Genomic DNA, 18895 nt, shown 5'->3' with positions numbered 1-18895 from the left:
AGAGATGTACATCTTGAAGAATATCTTCTTACCATTTTCTGCGACAACTTTGCTATCGGAAGTCTGCTGCTGTCCGTCGGGACAGGAGTTGAAATCACCGAAAGCGGCGCACGGTTGGTGTTCCGGTAAAATAGCAGCCAAATCTTCTTCATTGATCACTTGTAAGCTGCAAGCGGCGGCCAAAGCACTCGAATCCGTGTCAGATTCTGTGTCGGACGAGGAGCAACTGTGAGAGCTTCCAGAGCGCTGACTGCTGCAGGAGCTTTCTTCTGCAACGGCGGCTGCTGCTTTTGCTACGGCCAACTGTGAAAGAAAAAAACATTACAAATTAGATTTTTTTTTGATTAAAATATTTATAAACATTTTCTTTGATTAAAATATTAAAAAAAACTACACTGCTGCATCAAAATATGTACAGAAAAAAAGGGCAAAGCATATTTTGAATGCTTTTCAATTAACTTATTTGAAATACCATATATTGACACGCTTATTGAAAAAAGGTTGTCCATAAGCGGGGATGCCATTGGGGGGGGGGGAGGAGGCATTTGTCCCCCCCCTTGAATTTGGCCAGAAAAATGTCATTTTATGAAATACTATGAATTTTAATAAAATCAAAATATTAAAAAGACAAGTGATTAGCCAACAATTGCCCCCCCCCCCCGCCTTTTGGAAGAAGCTGAAATGACGTCCCTGCTTCTAAACGAGAAATTATCGGGTTATTCCTCAAAGATAATCTAAAAAAAACAGAATCGAATCTATCCCAAAAAAATATTTTTACAAATATGTCATTTCAGTGAAATCATATTGGAATGCATTTTCACAAGTAAATATATATTTTTACTAGTGAAAATATAATTTATCTGGCACAAGCTAATAAAATTGTATGATTTCAACTTTACCATACATTTAAATACTTATCATTGTTTATTTACATGCAATGTATAAATGTAACAGTGAATGTATTTTTCGGTGAAGTTCACTAGTGAAATCTAAATACATTTTCACTAATAGATATACATATATTTCTACTAGCAAAAATATAATTTAATAATTTGAAAATATAAGTGAAATTATATGCTGCTCTAAAATGTTTATGAAACTCAATTTGACAGTTGCGAAACACGTCCATTTCTTGTTCCAACCCAAACCTAACCTACACGAATTAACCAAACCTAACTTGACCTAATGAAACTTTTAAAACTAATTATATTTTTAGAACTTTTATAAGGGCAAGTACAAAATACAAACTAAGCCAACTAAACTCAGGGGAAAATAAACGGAATAAAATGTACAGACAGATGTCTTGCTCCATGATTGCTCCATGGTTTGTCTGCACTTCGATATTACGCTATGTTTTAAAAATATGATCTTTATCGATATTATTACGGACTACTGATATGAGAGTATTGGTTAAAGTATATTCAAACCGAATTTTGGTTAATAGGAGGGCGCAAAATACAATTATCCCTTCTCAGAAGTCAAAAATCCATGTCAAAAGCAATAAAATCGTGTCGGCGTAGACACGATTTTATTGCTCTCCTATTGGTCAAAACTCGGTTTAGATATGCTTCATTCGATTCTCACTTATTGTAAGTTGTAATATTGTTATAAAAAGTCTTAATATTAACGCTAGTTAACGGAGCGTTTCCACTGCGATGGCACGATATTATTGCTTTTGTCTTTGATTCTAAACAGGGGGATTCTCCCTCAGGTTTACTTTTTGCAGTTACACTAATATACGTTTGAATTACAGTTTTTTGATATTTTAATGCACTTGGAATAGACGAAAAAATAGACCTCGATATTCTTCCTCAGGGTAGTGAGTGTCGCTGCCGCCTCAAGCGCTGGTCTACCCGAGTCTTTAACTAGTGTCGAACGCAAGTGTGAACGTGGCTTTACAATAGCGTCAGACCACCCCGCAAATTCGACAGTGCGTCGTTGGCTACCGTTCTTTCGGGGAGGAGGGCCGATGGGAACGTGGACCTGTTCATCGCACGAGGTCCGATCCTCTGGAATGTGGTTTACGCATTATAAAAAGCCGCGACTTGCTCTTGCGGCCCTACAAGGACCTACACAGGGAGCAGCGCGACGCATCTGTATGGACGGCGCGATTCGCTAATTGATTGAGATCTCGCAATACGGCCATCAATAATCGCGGATTGAAACCTAGCAACGACTGCGAACATGACTCACAGACGAGGGTACACAATTTTGACGTAACAATATCTCGAGAAGAAACCCGATAAGGGGGCGTATCGATTTCGCAAAAAAATCGACGCAATTTCACTCTCATCGGACCGGTCTCGAGCCGGACTGCCCTTATTTAGTCGCTTTGAGTACAGGCTACACACCTCACTAATTGATTGAAATATTTTCTATAATAGTGCGGATACTATTGTACGCGGAAGAGCGATTAGAAAATAATCGGGTTGGATTTGCGCAATCTAGGTGGCGTGTAATAAACGGTGAAGTGGCAAATGAAAGGGTTGTTTGTGAGCGCAGTCATAATAATATACGCGCGGATCGCGTGTTCAAAAGAAAAGTGATGAATGCTTTAACAGTGCAATTTTTATATTGTAATGGTGTGGTAATTTTTTTTCGAGATACTTCGTACAATCGGTGCTAAGTGAAAATAATGATTGGTTCCGTACATCGATTATTGTTAAAAGCTTTTGATTAGATTGGCAACATTAAATTGTTGCGAATCATCTCGGTGTCTCAGAAAACTTTCAATCGGGAATGTGAATCACATATTAAGCGGATCTTCCATACAAATCTGTCAATGATATGTTTTTTGTAAAAAAAAAGAAAGATAAAATTGGTTTTACATTTTAACTATAATCGAAACATCTGTCTAGGTTAAAGAAGATAAAAATATAATTGTAATACATGATTGTAAAACACGTGTTAAAATTGTCGAATCCAATACGCTTCTAAATATTGCCTTAGTAGAGAGCACATGTGCTTTTATTTTTCTTTACCGCAAATGTGCGTGGTGGACAACGTTATTTAAATGAGAACAGTGGTGTAGTGGTGCACAACCGAATCACTTAAATAACGATCTGAAACAGATTTTTAAAATTTAAAATGTAACTGGTTAGATATTATTTGTACATGTTGCATATTTTTTTTCGGTTTTTTTTTTAGTAGTTTAATAAATTAGTATCCCCTCGGCATTAAGAAAACAAAAATTGTTTATGTAAAATAAACATGATATGCACGCACAGACTAGAGAATATCTGTTGTGTATGCACGTGATGCGTTTGCTCTCGTGTTTTTACGGCGTTTTTGTAATATAAACGGCCTAATCCTCCTGTGTAAAAAAGGGTCGCTAAGGATCGACAGTTTCTAGAATTACACATACATATATTATTACATTTTATTTTCTTCTTAACCCTTTGAGTAGTGAGTTATTTTTTCGGCATATACATCGTGGGAGTGAGTTAATTTTCAGTTTTTTTTTTTTTTTAAATTCGTTTTGTTTATTTTTTTCATCGATTATTATTTTTATTTATTGTATTATATTTTTTTTGTATTATATTTATTGATAAGGCAAATTCAGTGGCTCTCAACATTTTATTATAAGATTTATATTATTTATGTATCACATTTATCAACTTATGATTATTTTATTTACATTAGAGTAAATTTTAATATATTAGTGAATTTTTATTTATTGATAAAGAAAATTCAGTGGTTCTCAACATTTTATTGCTTTTTATTTACATTTTACTTTTATCAACTTATGATTATTTATTTACGTCTCCCTGTTATCAACTTATGATTATGATCATTTTATTTCCGTATATATTGAAGTAAATGTTGTTTTATTGATAATGTTAATTCAGTGGTTCTCAACATTTTAATTTAAGCATTTTTTTATTTTTTTCTCACTTTTATCAACTTATGATTATTTTATTTACAATAGTATTTTTTTATATAAGAGTAAATGTTGCTTTATTGGTAAAGTAATTCAGTGGCTCTCAACATTTTATTGTAAGTTTTTTATTTACATCTCACATTTATCAACTTATGTTTATTTTATTTATTTCTCACTTTTATCAAATTATGATTATTTTATATTTACAATAGAATTTCTTTATATAAGAGTAAATGTTGCTTTATTGGTAAAGTAATTCAGTGGTTCTCAACATTTTATTGTAAGTTTTTTATTTACATCTCACATTTATCAACTTATGATTATTTTATTTATTTCTCAATTTTATCAAAATATGATTATCTTATTTACGTTTATATTAGAGTAAATGCTGCTTCATTGGTAAATTAATTTAGTGGTTCTCACCATTTTTTGTTTTTTTATTTACATATTACTTTTATCAACTTTTGATTATTTTATTTACGGTCTCATTGTTTTCAACTTATGATCATTTTATTCCCGTATGTATTGAAATAAATGTTGCTTTATTGATACAGTAAATTCAATATTTCTCAACATTTTATTATAAGCATTTTTTATTTATGTCTCACTTTTATCAACTTATTATTATTTTATTTACAATTGTATTGGTTCTCAACATTTATTGTAAGTGTTTTACTTATGTCTCACTTTTATCAATTTATGAATTTTTTATTCACGTTATATTAGAGTAATTGTTGTTTTATTGATAACATAAATTAGTGGTTCTGAACATTTTATTGTCAGTTTTTTCATGTGAATAATGTATAAAAATATAAAAACAAGAGAGTAACATATAAAAATCTATTATATATAATAATAAAGGTGTACATATAGGTAAAGTTTCATTATATAAACATAAAAAATAATCAGTTAGTTCTTCTTTCTTGCTCTGGGTCCACGAGTACTGTAATATTTTTTTCTTTGGTGTTTATCTTTTACAAGTCACGATATCTCATATGTGGAAAATTACATAGGTAGAATAACAAGAGCAACTAAAAATGTTATACAATTGAAATAAGTTTCCAGAAAACAGAAAATAAACCAAAGAAAATATCAGAGTGGAGAAACTTTACATACCCACGACTCTGCTTTCCTGTGGGAAATTTAGCATAATCTTTACGATTCGCCCTAATTGTGCCACAGGCGTGAGTTTTATTTTAGAATAAATAGTGCAATGCTGGACTCGAGTACCAGTTATCAATATATAATCGGTGCCTTTTTCCCAAATAATATGCCAGTATTGTTTTGACTACCGATCCTGAAATCCCAGTGGCTTCATCCACATCAATATCCGTCTGGCTTCCCGTGTAGACAATTATGTCAATCACAAAGCCAGTCTGTGCATCGCACAAGACAAAAATTTTTATACCGAAACGGTTTCTTTTTGATGGAATATAAATTCTGAATGACAAATGCCCCTTTCATAGTAATAGACTTTCATCAATACATAAGTTTTGGAAGGGGTAAAATGCGGCTTTATACGTGGCTTTTATTGGGTCTAATAGCGGACGGATTTTTGTAAGCCATCATTGCTCCGGATTGTATTATCTGCAAAGTGTAGTGCTCGCAGAAGAAGAAAAAATCGGTCTTGGGAAAAAAATACTCAAAAAAATGGAGTCGAAATAATTGGATTTGTTGACCAGTATTCCTTCATGGAACTTTTACCAACCAAACTAGTCAACATTATAGTAGCTAAAAATACATACATTTCCGAAATATTTGTATCTACCCATTTTTGCAGTTTAGAATTTGCACTCATATTTATGCTTATTTGATTAGCATATTTATTTGTCTCCGTTACAATATTATTCATAATTTCAACATTGAAAAAAAGGGTGAAATAGTAAATTTCAGTATCCCTTTGAAATGAAGACTGAATTCCAGATGATGAATTGTTGAATTCTAGTATCTGAGGGGAGAAATCACCATCTTCCCACTTTCGTTCCTCTCTTCGAGGACGTCGAGCGAGTGGCGATTCAGCCTCCTCTTCGGAGTCTGTTTCCTCATCTGAGGAATTGTTTAGATGGAGCACCAAGTCTTCTAAATCTTCCATCACATTTTCGTCTTCACTATCGATGAAAACTTTGTCTATTTCTTGATCACTCATTTTACGGGACATGCTTATAAATTTACGATTTTTACACGATACGGGAGAGAAATGAAATAATTATCGAACTAATTGTCGCGATCCGATACCAAAGCGTTCTCCGAAAAGACTAAAAAAAATCTATAAGCATTGTTGAGGGTTGATAAGAGTGGGATTTGACCAAAAATGCGAATCTCTTTTGTGTGCCTAAAAGCAATTTGTCACGTGCAAAACCTAAATTGAAATAAGAAACACATGTTGCTTGTTCTCAAAACAAACTCATTGAAGATGTTTGATATTACTATGTAAATAAATAAATATTATTATAAAATAATAATATTTTTACATTTATTATTTTTAATTTTTTTACTTACGAACACCAGAGTTGACAAAACTGATAAGATTTTTTTGAAATTTATTTCCGTAATTATTTTTAAAATCTTGAATACGATATTTACTTCCATTTTAGGCCTGGAATCTTCAAAGAACATCTGTGATCCTGATGGTATCAATTCCAAGAATCACAAACAATGAATTTAGATTGTGTACATCTATTATACTATTTTTTTTCACTATAAATAAGTGATATCCAGATATCATTGATATCCAAATATCATTGATATGTACTACCGAGATTAATAAATAATTGATCGACATTACAAAACTCTAAAAAATATAAATAAAATAGCGCATACGTAATATTCGCAATTTTTACGATTTTTTCACATACTAAATACTAATAATTATTATAATTTTATAATTTTATTATCGAAATATTACTGATAATAAATAGTATCGTCATGATAAATAATAAATAAATCGAATTTACAAACATAAAATAAAAAAATCGAGTGAAATGGTCGTGGACGCGTATGCGCGGCGATACTCTATCTGGACCCATTGAGTGTCGCCGCATACGTGCGGCCATACTGCCCAGCGGGTTAATTCCACTCTAGAGTCTGTGACAAACTCGCATTTAAAACAAAAACTAGGATTATAATTTTTTATACGAAATTATTTATATTTGCACGAAATATGAGAAAAATATTTAATTGATTATTACAACCTTTTTAAATTTTAAGAAAGAAGACTTACATAAATGATCATCCAAAGTTTTAAATTTATAAATGCATTTTTCAATTAGTTTAATGTAAAGAACCACCAATGTTAGTATATAACTTTTCTGAACTAAAAGAAAAATAATTTTATAGTCAGATTTTTATTAGCCAGTTAACTGCGGAATTTAGTTTTAAAAATCCCTTACTTATTTATACCACTAAATGAGATTTTTATTACTTCTCACCAAAATTTTGTATTTTTTGTAGTAAATGATAACTTTTTATTTTACGAGTATACACCCGCGAACTGCACCGAAATAAAGTTTTGAAAGAGAAGATGGAAACCAGAGAAAATAAAAATAATTTTATTTATTGATATTTTTCGTAGCTTGTTAATTGAAGATCATGGGTTCAAATCTCATGAGGGTCCACTATTATTCTTTCTTATCTGATAGATTTGGAATTGATAATGATTGTTATTAATTTTAATTCCGTTAGATTATTTCAGATTACAATATTAAATTCTGTCATTTCAAAGACATAAACCGCGCAGCGAGAAATTGATATTGTATATTTTTTTAAATACACTCAATTTTCATATTTATTTAAGAATGTCTATATTTTATCAAATACGATTTTATACTAAACTATAAGATACACTAAATATGGAGAGTTTAAGTCATGATTCAGTTCGTATGTCTCTGGAATTTCGCTGTTGCTGTCGAGATCGACCGACATCCGCGTGGCTCTTATTAATAAAACAGAACGCTGACATATTTTTTCAGATACACAGCATATAACCTTGTCTCGGGCGATTGTCACACCGCAATGTCATTCGGTACACGATGTGACGTTGCAGATTAGACGTGACCGAATCCCGGCGGGTCTCAATGAACGGGGTTAACTGGACGATTGAGTGACCGCAAATGATCACTCAAGAACGACCAAGACTCTAAATTCTAAGATCCGACACAAAAGAAAAACAACGACAAAGACGCTACTAATAAGATATTCGCGTCGCGAACGGGCTCGAATTAATTCGCATTTCGAAGCTCGGCAGCGAACAGGTTAAGGTCGGCCCAGACAGGACGACAGGTTGATCGCATAGCATATCATATAGTTATATATATAAATGTCTTTATCGAATCACAGTAATAGTATATTATTAAGCCTTCTAGGATTTAGCGGCATAATTCTCAGAAGGGTTAGTCGTTACGGGCGCAGAATATAAATCATGGCGCACTCTCTTCTTTCGCAGAGGGCGACATTATTCTCGTGTCGTTATTATTTAACGAGCGATCGACACATATCGGATAAGTGCACGATTCGAACGTTTAATTACGTGCATCTATCACGACGCTGAGTTTCCCAAAGTTTCTCATACGTAAGAACGTGCAAGAGAGTATACATACCACGTGTGTGCAACGTATAATATAAGTGGAAGCAGTGTTTATCTTTCACTTTAATCCGACAGTTAGCTGGCAAAGTTCAACCAAAACAGTTAAATAGTATTACTAATTTTAGACTAACAAACGAGTTATGAGTTTGTAATTATATAACAAGGGGTTAGAGAATCAGTTGAATTTAACTTGTATATTAAAACATGTCAACATAAATCATGTTCAACTTTTGTTCTCCATATGGTTAGGTTTATCTTGGATAAGGTTAAGATTAACATCGGTATTATTGATGATCAACATGACTTTAGTATTAAATCAAGTATTTATTTCTTGGTACAACGAGATGTTGACAACCTTATTAGAGCTTAACGCGAATTTTTTTGGGTTTTGTTCAAACTGCACGTTGTAATTTTGAGTATTTTAGATATTTTTATAAAACTGTTATTAAAACCGTTTCACGAACCATGTTCAGCGTTCGGGAAACGGTTCCGTTTAAAGTAAATTACTGTTTCGTAAAACTTTTGCAAAATTAATGTTTTTCATTTTATAGAATTTAAATATATGTACAGTAGACCCCCCAATAACACGGTGACATGTTATTTGAATGCCCGTTATTTAATGTGTGAGCGAGCCAAAAGGAGTACGTACGTATCGCAACACAAGTTTGAGTATTTTCTAGCCCCCCAACTACACGCACCCAATTTACCGTGTTATTTAATTATAAAATGACCCATGGATTCTTGATTAAATATAAGACCTTCAACACAAGAAGGGGCAAGTACTATAGCTGAGGTAAAGTAATTCAGTCGACTTGAACAGTTTCGAGCGCTTCCGAACATTGTCGGCAAACAGACCGAAGTCAAAGGAACCGAAATCGGAGCTGCTCTTTCGAGCGCGAGCAGTGAGATACTTCCCCTTTCGCTCTCTTGCGTGTTAAGTGACGACAGTGAGAGAGATAATATGGTTTTTCGCAAACTGAGATAGAACGAGTAGCTCGGTTCAATTTCAGTATGCGCGTAGGCGGCCTATGGTTAACACGCATGTCGAGCGCTGCATCATGGTCAAGTTATAATACCACATGCTTATCGGGGACTTCAACAGACTCTTACTGACATCTTTGAATATTTTAGGGCACCAAAAAGGATTAATTATATTTTTGATAGTATATTCTTCTAACAGATATCGTTATTATATTGTTTTGCATATAAAATTAAATAATTAAAAAATAATTAGTGGTACTTGATTTTGATAAAAAAAAATCGTTTCGAATATCTTTAAGTATTTTTCTAGATTGGTTTATATAAATGTCACATCATAACGAATTCTTATTTAGAATCGATGGCGACAAATTCTAGGATAGTCACAGATGTGGTGTTCGTATTCTGAAGTATCATTTTTATGCCTTATGGCATTTTGCAAAAGCCGACAAAGATTTTGCGTAAATTGAATATTTACGACCGAAAAGTTTTCACTGATATTGTATTGGTGAGTACCCACACAAACTTTTATAATTATCAGTAGCGTAATTTTAATAATATGACAATTTAAAAATTGCGATTATTTGCCACATTTTTCGATCGCGCGCAAATATGCCGGCTGTACGCGACAGCAGCCGCCGTGCGGACGTCTTTCACGGCCGCCGTCCGGACGGCATATGAGATCCGCGACAGTGTGGGCGTTTATTCGGAAGTCGTAGATCTCGGCCGACTTCCAGAGTGTAGTGCAAGCATCAGAGTTTGAGGTTCCTCTATTCCGTCCGTCAATTAATTTAAGTAATTTTTGTCATATATGATGGAGAAATCTGTTCCGCAATGATAAGTCGAAAAAAATATTAAACGTGAAATTTTTAACTCTTTATTAACAGCCAGGTCCCACTGACGAAATTAACCCACTTTTAACATATATAACCGAAGAAATAATAAATAAAAAAGTTTATATTTTGTTTTTTAATTAATTTGAATTAATGTAAATGATTTCTATTGAAAATAATACCAACAAATTAAAGAGTACGAAATAAATTAACATAACAAATTATTAAGACATACTAATACAAAAAAATAGTAAAATAAATCAAAGCAATAAAACGTTGAAAATCACTGTTTTTTTTCTATAAATTACTATAAATGTAATATAAAATAACAACATAAATAATTATGGAAAAATACGTAAAATTAACTTACTCCCAAGTTAGCTAGCATATAAACAAATGTGCATAAATTAACTCACTACTCAAAGGGTTAAGATCAATGGATTTTGTGATTGACAGTATTTTCTAATCAAAGTATTTTCTATGTTACTGTATTTTTGTTTAAAATATTGGATTTCCGTTATTGCGTTATTAAATGATGTATTTTAATCCAAGGGTGGCCAACCCAAATGATCTTGTGGGCCACTTTGGAAATGCATCATAACTCCGCGGGCCATATATAAAATTATATATCCCCATATTAGATTTAGATACATTATAAACATTTTTTGGAGTGAAAAATTGTCTATATAAAATAAATATATTTTGTAAAAGTGTGATGAATCTCACGGGCCGGAAAAATGTTCAATGTTGGCCACCCCAATTTTAATCAATGATTTATAAATTATTTTTATAATCTCAACATTCATCAAAGCAAGATTAATTGACATACATGATTTGTTATTAACGCTTATGACCGATTTATGCGTTTGGTACGTGTCAATTATTAAAAGATTGTAAACGTCACCTTAATTGGGCAAATTTGGTATTCCGTTCGTTTCAAAGTTGAGGGTACCAGTACAAACACCACTACGCTGTACTCATGTAAAATAATCGTACTCGCGTTGTTTACATCGAGTGGTCTCTCTTGAACGGCTCGACTGTATAGGTATTGAATGTCGACTACAATTTAACCCGCGCGCGTCAAACCACACAAGCTTAAACACTCTCGCCTCACCTCTCAAGTATCCTTTGAATCGCTTTATCCTTATTCCGCACGGTCGTTTCAATGCCGCCGCGCATTAATTTAATATCCTGTACAAATATTTAACGCATAATTGAATCGCGAGGGTCGTCCTGTCTCGCGCATACACGCCGTCCTTTCCACGGTCGCGGGGACGAAACAGGTTTAATAATTCCTTTTTATTTATTTATATTATTATTTATTTATATATCGCCACACATGCAAATGGCCAATCATAAACGCATTACTCGCCGCAGGATCGCCGTCCTTTGGCATTACACTGCATTAGTATGCGCTCATTGATAATTGCGAGATTGATCCGAGAGAAAGTCTAGCAGTGAAATGCGAATCTTTCCGGATTCTGTTGTAATCCAATTTTCGCGTTTTTCGCTCTTGCGCAATCGACAATGCGCTGCAATATGTAACGATCTCAATGAAAGTAAAGTGAAGCGAGATGACGCGAAAATATGATACAGGAAAAAACCTGATTGAGATATATCACCGATCAAACACGGTTGACCGGTTATTGTACACCCTAGGATACTCGTCCTGTGTTATTATTGTGTATCAAAATGTCACATTATAGCATTTTAATATTTTTATTGTGATTAAATATAACCACCAAGTACTGAAGCGACATTATTCAATTTATAATCTACTAGTTGATTTCGCGGTAATAATTTCAATTCAATTTATATTACAATATGTTTATTATCATTAAGACATTCAAGTTCAATCACGTTTTTAACAAGGTTACCGAAATGTTTATTTTATAGCGTAATAAAATCATTTAGAGCTATAAAGGTTAAACGAGCGTGCCGTCAGACAAATCGATTCAATTTCAGAAGAGGAGAGAATAAAACATTTAAGTGAATGGTTTTATTGCATATTTTAGGAAAGTTATTTTAAAACTATTCCTAGGATGTTAAAATAATTTTATTGAGTCACTATCGTGAAGCTTCAGTTTTATGGTATTTTTGAGAACGCATTGTAAAATGTATCTATTTAATTGTATTTTGAGCCAATCGTTAAACAGCAGTTAACTTTAATACGCGTGCAATTTAAACGATACATTGTAATTAGTTTTATTTAAAGAAATGCATATGTACATAAATCCGATTTAAAGCTATACTACACATATAATCATTTATAACTAACAATAAACAAAGGTTGAACTCTTAATTTGACAATAGAATATACATATGTATATATCCTAAACCTCTAAACACGTCATTGTTAAGACCTACTAGAAAAAATAACGGACAGTATAGCAAGTCAGTATAAATAAACTGAAACTTTCAACATTTATTACCAATTGAAAACAAAACTAATAGAAAAATACTGTTATTTAACAATTAAAATTAAATTAGTTTTACACATATGCATGTACGTAAATTCTGGTTATTTTAAGAATGTATCGCCTAGCACAAAACTACTTTCTTAAAATAATTATTTAAATTATATAAAGTAGCTCATAAAAATGTTCTGAAACATCTAAAATAAATATAGGGGGTTACAGCACTCGAGTAGTAATATATTCTTAGAACAACTGGAGTGTATTTATATGCGATCTGAGTGCAGATAATTCATGCGTATAATCTATAACACATTTTAGAGAAAAGCGATTTTTTTATAACAGATAATAAAACTGCACACATTAATTACCATTCGCACAAGACGAACAATAAATACATCACTGTCTCTCGTAACAAATCGCTTTGTCTTCGGCGTCGCTTTTGTGCACATAAATTTTAACGAGGGCGGCTAGACTAGAAAGAGACGGGAGGTTCATTTGTGCGATTTTGGTCACACTGTATCGAAAAAAAAAACATAAAAAATGATCTACTCATATATATTAGACCGCACATTCGCCCCCCCGACGTGCGTAGCAAACAGGGGTTGGTTTTGATCGTTGATACCAACGTTTCGAACGAGTGTGTTTGCCTACGTATGACCATATTTAAATTAGCCTTACCATTATACGGCCGGACACACGGCGAATGGGGAGAGGGGCAGGTGTTAAAGCTGAATACGGAGTGGGGATCGTATGCAAGGGGTTGTTGTTGTTATTATTCACCGAGGACGGGGGTGAGAAATCGCAGAAACAACACGTCAACGTTAGATATGATCGACTTGCGGAGGCCAATACTCACCATGTAAAATAAAATAAGGTCGTGCTTCGAAATAAACATATATATGTATTATATATTGCACGGGGTGGCATGGGACTACTTTTAAGTCGTCTGGTTGAGTCCAGACAAGGCGGGATGGGTGAGTGAGGAGAGAGTTGTTATTTTCGGTTGGATTTGGATGTATCTACACGCTATTATAATACGTACACATGGGTGTGTCTAGCCACTTAGTCGGACGGCTGCTTAGTCAACAGCGGTGTTTGAATAATTAATTAAAAGGGCAGGGGTCGCCAACCGGAGCGGCTTAGTGCTAGTTGATTCGAAAACGTCTCGTAAATACAAATCGATAAATTGATTGAAATAAAACTGGTAGAACGGACAGCAGTTTCGATAAATAATAATAAAAAAAATATGAAACGCAAAGGGTTAAATCATGCGTGCGGAATCATTTTGGATCGCGTGCGAGCGATTTCGCACGTTTCAAAGGCCTTATCTTTTTTATGAAAGCCGAGATGTTTATACAATACATATTGTTGCGAAATAAAGAAGAAGCACACATTGATTTATTTTGTTATACTATATAAACGGTTGGATATTGTATGTATTTATATAAAAAATAACTGACTTTATATGGTTATACATATACATTTATCATAAACTAGTAAACTTATAAAAAACATAAAAATTCTATTTGTGTATGATTTTAGGTTTGATAATCGACATCATTGTTATGGAAACAGAAAGTTACTACGAAAAATGATTATTACTATTCATGTGCTACAGAAAAAAAAGCCCATTAAATTCAAGCCTAGAAAATCATAATGGAATTATTATTTTTGACCTGTGATTGGTCGTTCGCAGTGGGGGGTATGCAGGTACGTGTAAGTACACAGGGCAGAGAACACCGAAAATAAGTTTTGTCCAAGATTCGCTCTGGTCTTTTGAATCCAAAAATTCTGGCGATTATCACAAATAAATGAACGGGAAATCATTTGAAAACTGGCTTTAAAGATGATAAAGCAGTTATTGATAGGTGTAAGTTTATATACATATATTATATTTATAATAACCCTTGTCTTGCCATACATTTAAAGAAATGTTTTTTTTTTTTTCAGCGATCATCTGAGTTTGGCGTCTATTTGTTTTTCACTGACAAATATAAATATGACCAATAATTGAACTTTTAACATTCACAACACACTAGAATAACATTGCTTTATCATCTTTCTTTTACCAAATGTTTTTAATACAGCATTGAGTTTATAATAAATAATTATTTAAAAATCTTTTTTTATACGGTTATTTTTTATTTGTCTTTTCATGATTATGGCTGAAATTCTCAGTTTAAAATCGCTGCAAAAAATACTTAGTGTTTGATTTTAAAGCATGATTATTTTTATATTGAATTGATCTTCTGGTATAATTAGTTTTTGCCTGACTATATATTTTTTGCGACATTTACATATTATTATTTTTTCTACACGCATATATATAAAATTATTTCGCTATAGATAAACTAATTTTTTGTCAAAAGGATTCAATAACCTGGTCTATATGTAAAATTATGCGCTGATTAGTAAAGCAGTGCATAATATTACGTATAAACAATTTCATTTACATAAGAGATAAAATCGGTTATTAGTTTTTAATAACATGCATTTTTTTGTTATATTATAGTTGTTGCATAATAAATTAAATATAGATTTTAACGTATAATTAATCGATAACATAGCAAACTAATGATTAATTCGAATTATTATAAATAATAAAATTCAATTTTTGTGGCAAAAGCAGCCGTAAAAACATTATAAACAAATTAATAATTTTTATATCGAGACTAAATATATTGACGATGAAGGATTTTCATAGCATATGTTTCAGAATGGTGAAAATTTTACTATCGAGTTATCTCATCTTTGTGGTAAGAAAAGTGCAACGAATTGTAGTCAAGTTATTTTTGAGTAAGCTTGAATAATAAATTAATTTAAATAATAGCTGCCCGTAATTTTCCGCGTTTGCTTAATCAAAAAATATTTTTTATATATACATAATAAACTGATGGGCCAAGTTAAAGATTGGGTGTATTAGTCTGTGAACAAAAAACTAACGTTTTCGAGCAGTTTAACGATGAACTGAACTATTGAATTATGTTCTAAAAATAAAATCTATGCTATCAATAAGAATTTGCAACTTGCACATATGAAGGCCGCCCGCTCTTTCTTTCTCCGCCTGAATCTATCTACACACGCTAAACTGCTTTATTCGAGTGTTTGTTCTCGACGACGATACGGATCGGCGAGCGACGCTAATTCGGCTACCGGCGCGGTCTTATTACCATAACAACAATTAGCTGAGCGCGACGAAGGAGATTCCGGCGAGATTGCGAGGGCGAGAAGTCGCGAGCCACTTACTAGGTATATAGCAAACAACAAAAGATTCGTCGATCTTTCGTACACATATACTGCTACGCGGCGTGAGTTTTTTTTATTTAATATTTTATTATTTTTATACGCGAAAATCCGATATGAGTGCAGCGGCGCAAAAATCGCGCCGTTCCTTTTGTTTCGAAACTGCAGTCTCCGAAACCGCAAATGATTAATGGCCATGTCATCGCGACGTGTAATTTGTAACCAACAGACTATGACCGCGTTCTGCTTTATGTGTGTATAATATAATATACGCGACATGCAAAGTTGTAAACGCGATTGACGTGCACCATTGTTTTGTAATGATTTCATAGATTTTATTACAATTAAATACATTTTATAGCATTGGTCTTGAAAGTATTTTTTTTTTGCAACCACTGCAATATTTTTTAAAACAATTATTGTTCCCAGGACGGAAGAGCAAAACCCAAAGATTGTGGAGAATTTTCGATACTGGCTTGAAACATATCAATCAACGAAACTTGTGGTTTCTGCAAGACAGTGCAACAAGCCAATATTGAGCGTGAAAGAATTTATTTTAAAATAGCTTCTTTTAACCTTCCCATTCCTAAAAGGGATACATTTGAACCACAACCTGTTTGTTATTTAAACTGATTGTATGCCACGGACGCCGTTTGAAAATAGTTAATATTATTTTTATTGCTATTAATTATAAGCTGGCAAAAAATAATCTTATTAAAATTAGAACAACTAAATTTTTTAACCGTTCTAGAAAATCTGCCATATGATTTCAGCAAGTTACTGAATGCTAGCAGAACTATTAAGGAACAAACGTTGTTTCACTACATATTAACCCTTTGCACTCCAAATACATTTTTAAAAGTTTTTCATCAACTCCAAGTCATTTTCAGTGAATTTGTCGATAATTATGTTTGAAAGAGAAAAAAACAGATTTTAATATATATGTATTATATATATATACATAAAAGGGGGTTTAAATTGCGATAACTCTTCAATGTATATATTGAATATTTATTTGACAAATTAATATTTAAAATTAAATGTAATATTTTTTTAAAGCAATCCCTTTAAAGAAAGCTAGATATTAGTTATAAATAAGTTTAGCAATAAATCGTTTCTTATCTTCCTTTGCGACTTTGGGTTCTGGTTCTCAAATTCTGATTAGGATTTTAAAAATAAAATACCCCGACTATTTAAAAAGAAAACCTTTACAGGAATAACATATTTTAGCATAAGAAATGTAATTTTTATGTTATATCTAATTATTCTAAAGCTTCATCTAAAATATTCATGTACTAGTCATCACCTTCACTACATTTAAATTCATTTTTGATAGTTTAAGCCATCCTTCTGGACTACAAATAAAAAAAAACACTAATTTTAATATCTAATTAACTAATAAATGATAATACCATTGAAATGTAAGTGCAGTTCAAACAATAATACACAAGATGTTCACGGCGATACGTCGCAACACAGACTATTGTTTCAAGCACCCGCTGCATCTACCTAGCAATCCGAAGCAGACTATTTTTTATTAATTCCATATGTTGAATGAATAGGTATTTTTGTCGTAGAAATAAAAAGTTTGTTTCTTTTTAAACCATTACCTGAAAATTCCGAGATAAAATTTTTTTTAAATAGATTTTATTGAGCCCACCGCGAGTCCAAAGAGTTAAAATATTAATTACAATAGTGAGTATATGTAGGAGCAATTCAGAATCTTTGTACGAAAATTCGCACATAATATACCTAGAAAAAGGACAAAAAAGTTAGCGGGAAAATATGAGATATTCAAGGCACGTTGTGTTTCATATCGTGACTAGCTGTAAAATCTTACATATTTATAGTAAATATAATTCTACACAGACACATTTGACAGTTAAATTTCCTCAGAAGGTTTGAATTCCACATATAATACATTCCCATACATATTTATATGCTTAACACAAAATAGAAACTCGTAATTTATATGAGATCGTTAAAATATACGTTAATAATAAAAAATGCACTGCGCAATAATTTTCAGGATATCTGCCAATCTCACCGCTGTGTATTTATTTCGCAAATGTCGCACCGTGACATTCAAACGGTTAATAACCAACGTTTACAATATACGGTACGTCAAACTTTCACTTTAGAATAGAGGAGCGTTTGTATTATTGTTTTATTTGTGAATATACTTGGTTTAATAAATTTGAACGACTACAAATTGAACCTAAACATGACCTACCAAATTAGGGAAAACGGCTAGACCGGTTAAAATTTAATCACCGATCCTTGACCACGAAACTTCTCGGTCACTGGGCTTGTGTGGTAGAATGTACTAATTTTGATCAAGATGTATTTTTGGATATGAGCCTCATTATATTCAAAACTATTATTTGAACACCTCATAGGCTCATATTTGAGATCGCTTAATTAGTACGTTATTTTTATTTTCACATAATCATTATACTCATTACGTTTCCTTTGCGGCATACGAAGTTAATTACACATTGTTATGATTTGAGATAAACTGGAGTATTAAATAAGACATTTTAAAATATAAGCAAACCGGAAACATAATTCGTAGAATTGCAATCTCGTTATTAATTGACTAGATTTGTTGATCAACCTATAATAGATCTACAATTATCAAGGGTTATGTATTATACAATGTTGAAATTCCGCTCCATTCATCATAATTCATCTGGTGTCAACACAACCGATCGACTTGCAGAACTCTAATAAAACCATCGTTTTTATTACGATTTCGACCCATAAATACCTTTTAATGATCAGATGAATGCCCCTATAATAGTTATGTACACGTTACAAAGTATTGCCGCATACCGTAAATGTCAACAGTCGAAGATTAATCATTTAATTGGCAATTATCCAATGAGTTGCAATTAGACTTTATCGCGACACCATTAATAGCTGTAGATAGTCGATACAAATATGTCGAAACTGCGGTGAA

The 18895-nt window shown here is 32.5% G+C and overlaps 1 protein-coding gene and 1 long non-coding RNA gene across 5 annotated transcripts in view; both read right to left on the bottom strand.

Annotated features, from left to right (window-relative positions):
- LOC148235868 (uncharacterized) overlaps positions 1–18895 on the bottom strand; it is an 85597-nt gene that overhangs the window by 13303 nt on the left and 53399 nt on the right. For all 4 annotated transcript variants that reach the window (XM_088184854.1, XM_088184855.1, XM_088184856.1 and 1 more), the window contains one exon: positions 33–303. In XM_088184854.1, coding sequence (XP_088040980.1) covers positions 33–303 — 271 coding nt within the window. The remainder of the gene's footprint in view (positions 1–32; positions 304–18895) is intronic.
- LOC148235871 (uncharacterized) lies at positions 3125–11530 on the bottom strand. The gene is made up of 2 exons (XR_015809403.1): positions 6957–11530; positions 3125–3396 (listed from the first exon to the last, which is right to left on the bottom strand). It is a non-coding gene; the product is annotated as an uncharacterized LOC148235871 (long non-coding RNA).

Source organism: Plectrocnemia conspersa, unplaced genomic scaffold (genome assembly GCF_051122295.1).
Source record: "Plectrocnemia conspersa isolate PC_06_02 unplaced genomic scaffold, ASM5112229v1 ptg000004l, whole genome shotgun sequence".
Lineage (NCBI taxonomy): Eukaryota > Metazoa > Arthropoda > Insecta > Trichoptera > Polycentropodidae > Plectrocnemia > Plectrocnemia conspersa.
This window is presented reverse-complemented; position numbering and strand designations above follow the sequence as displayed.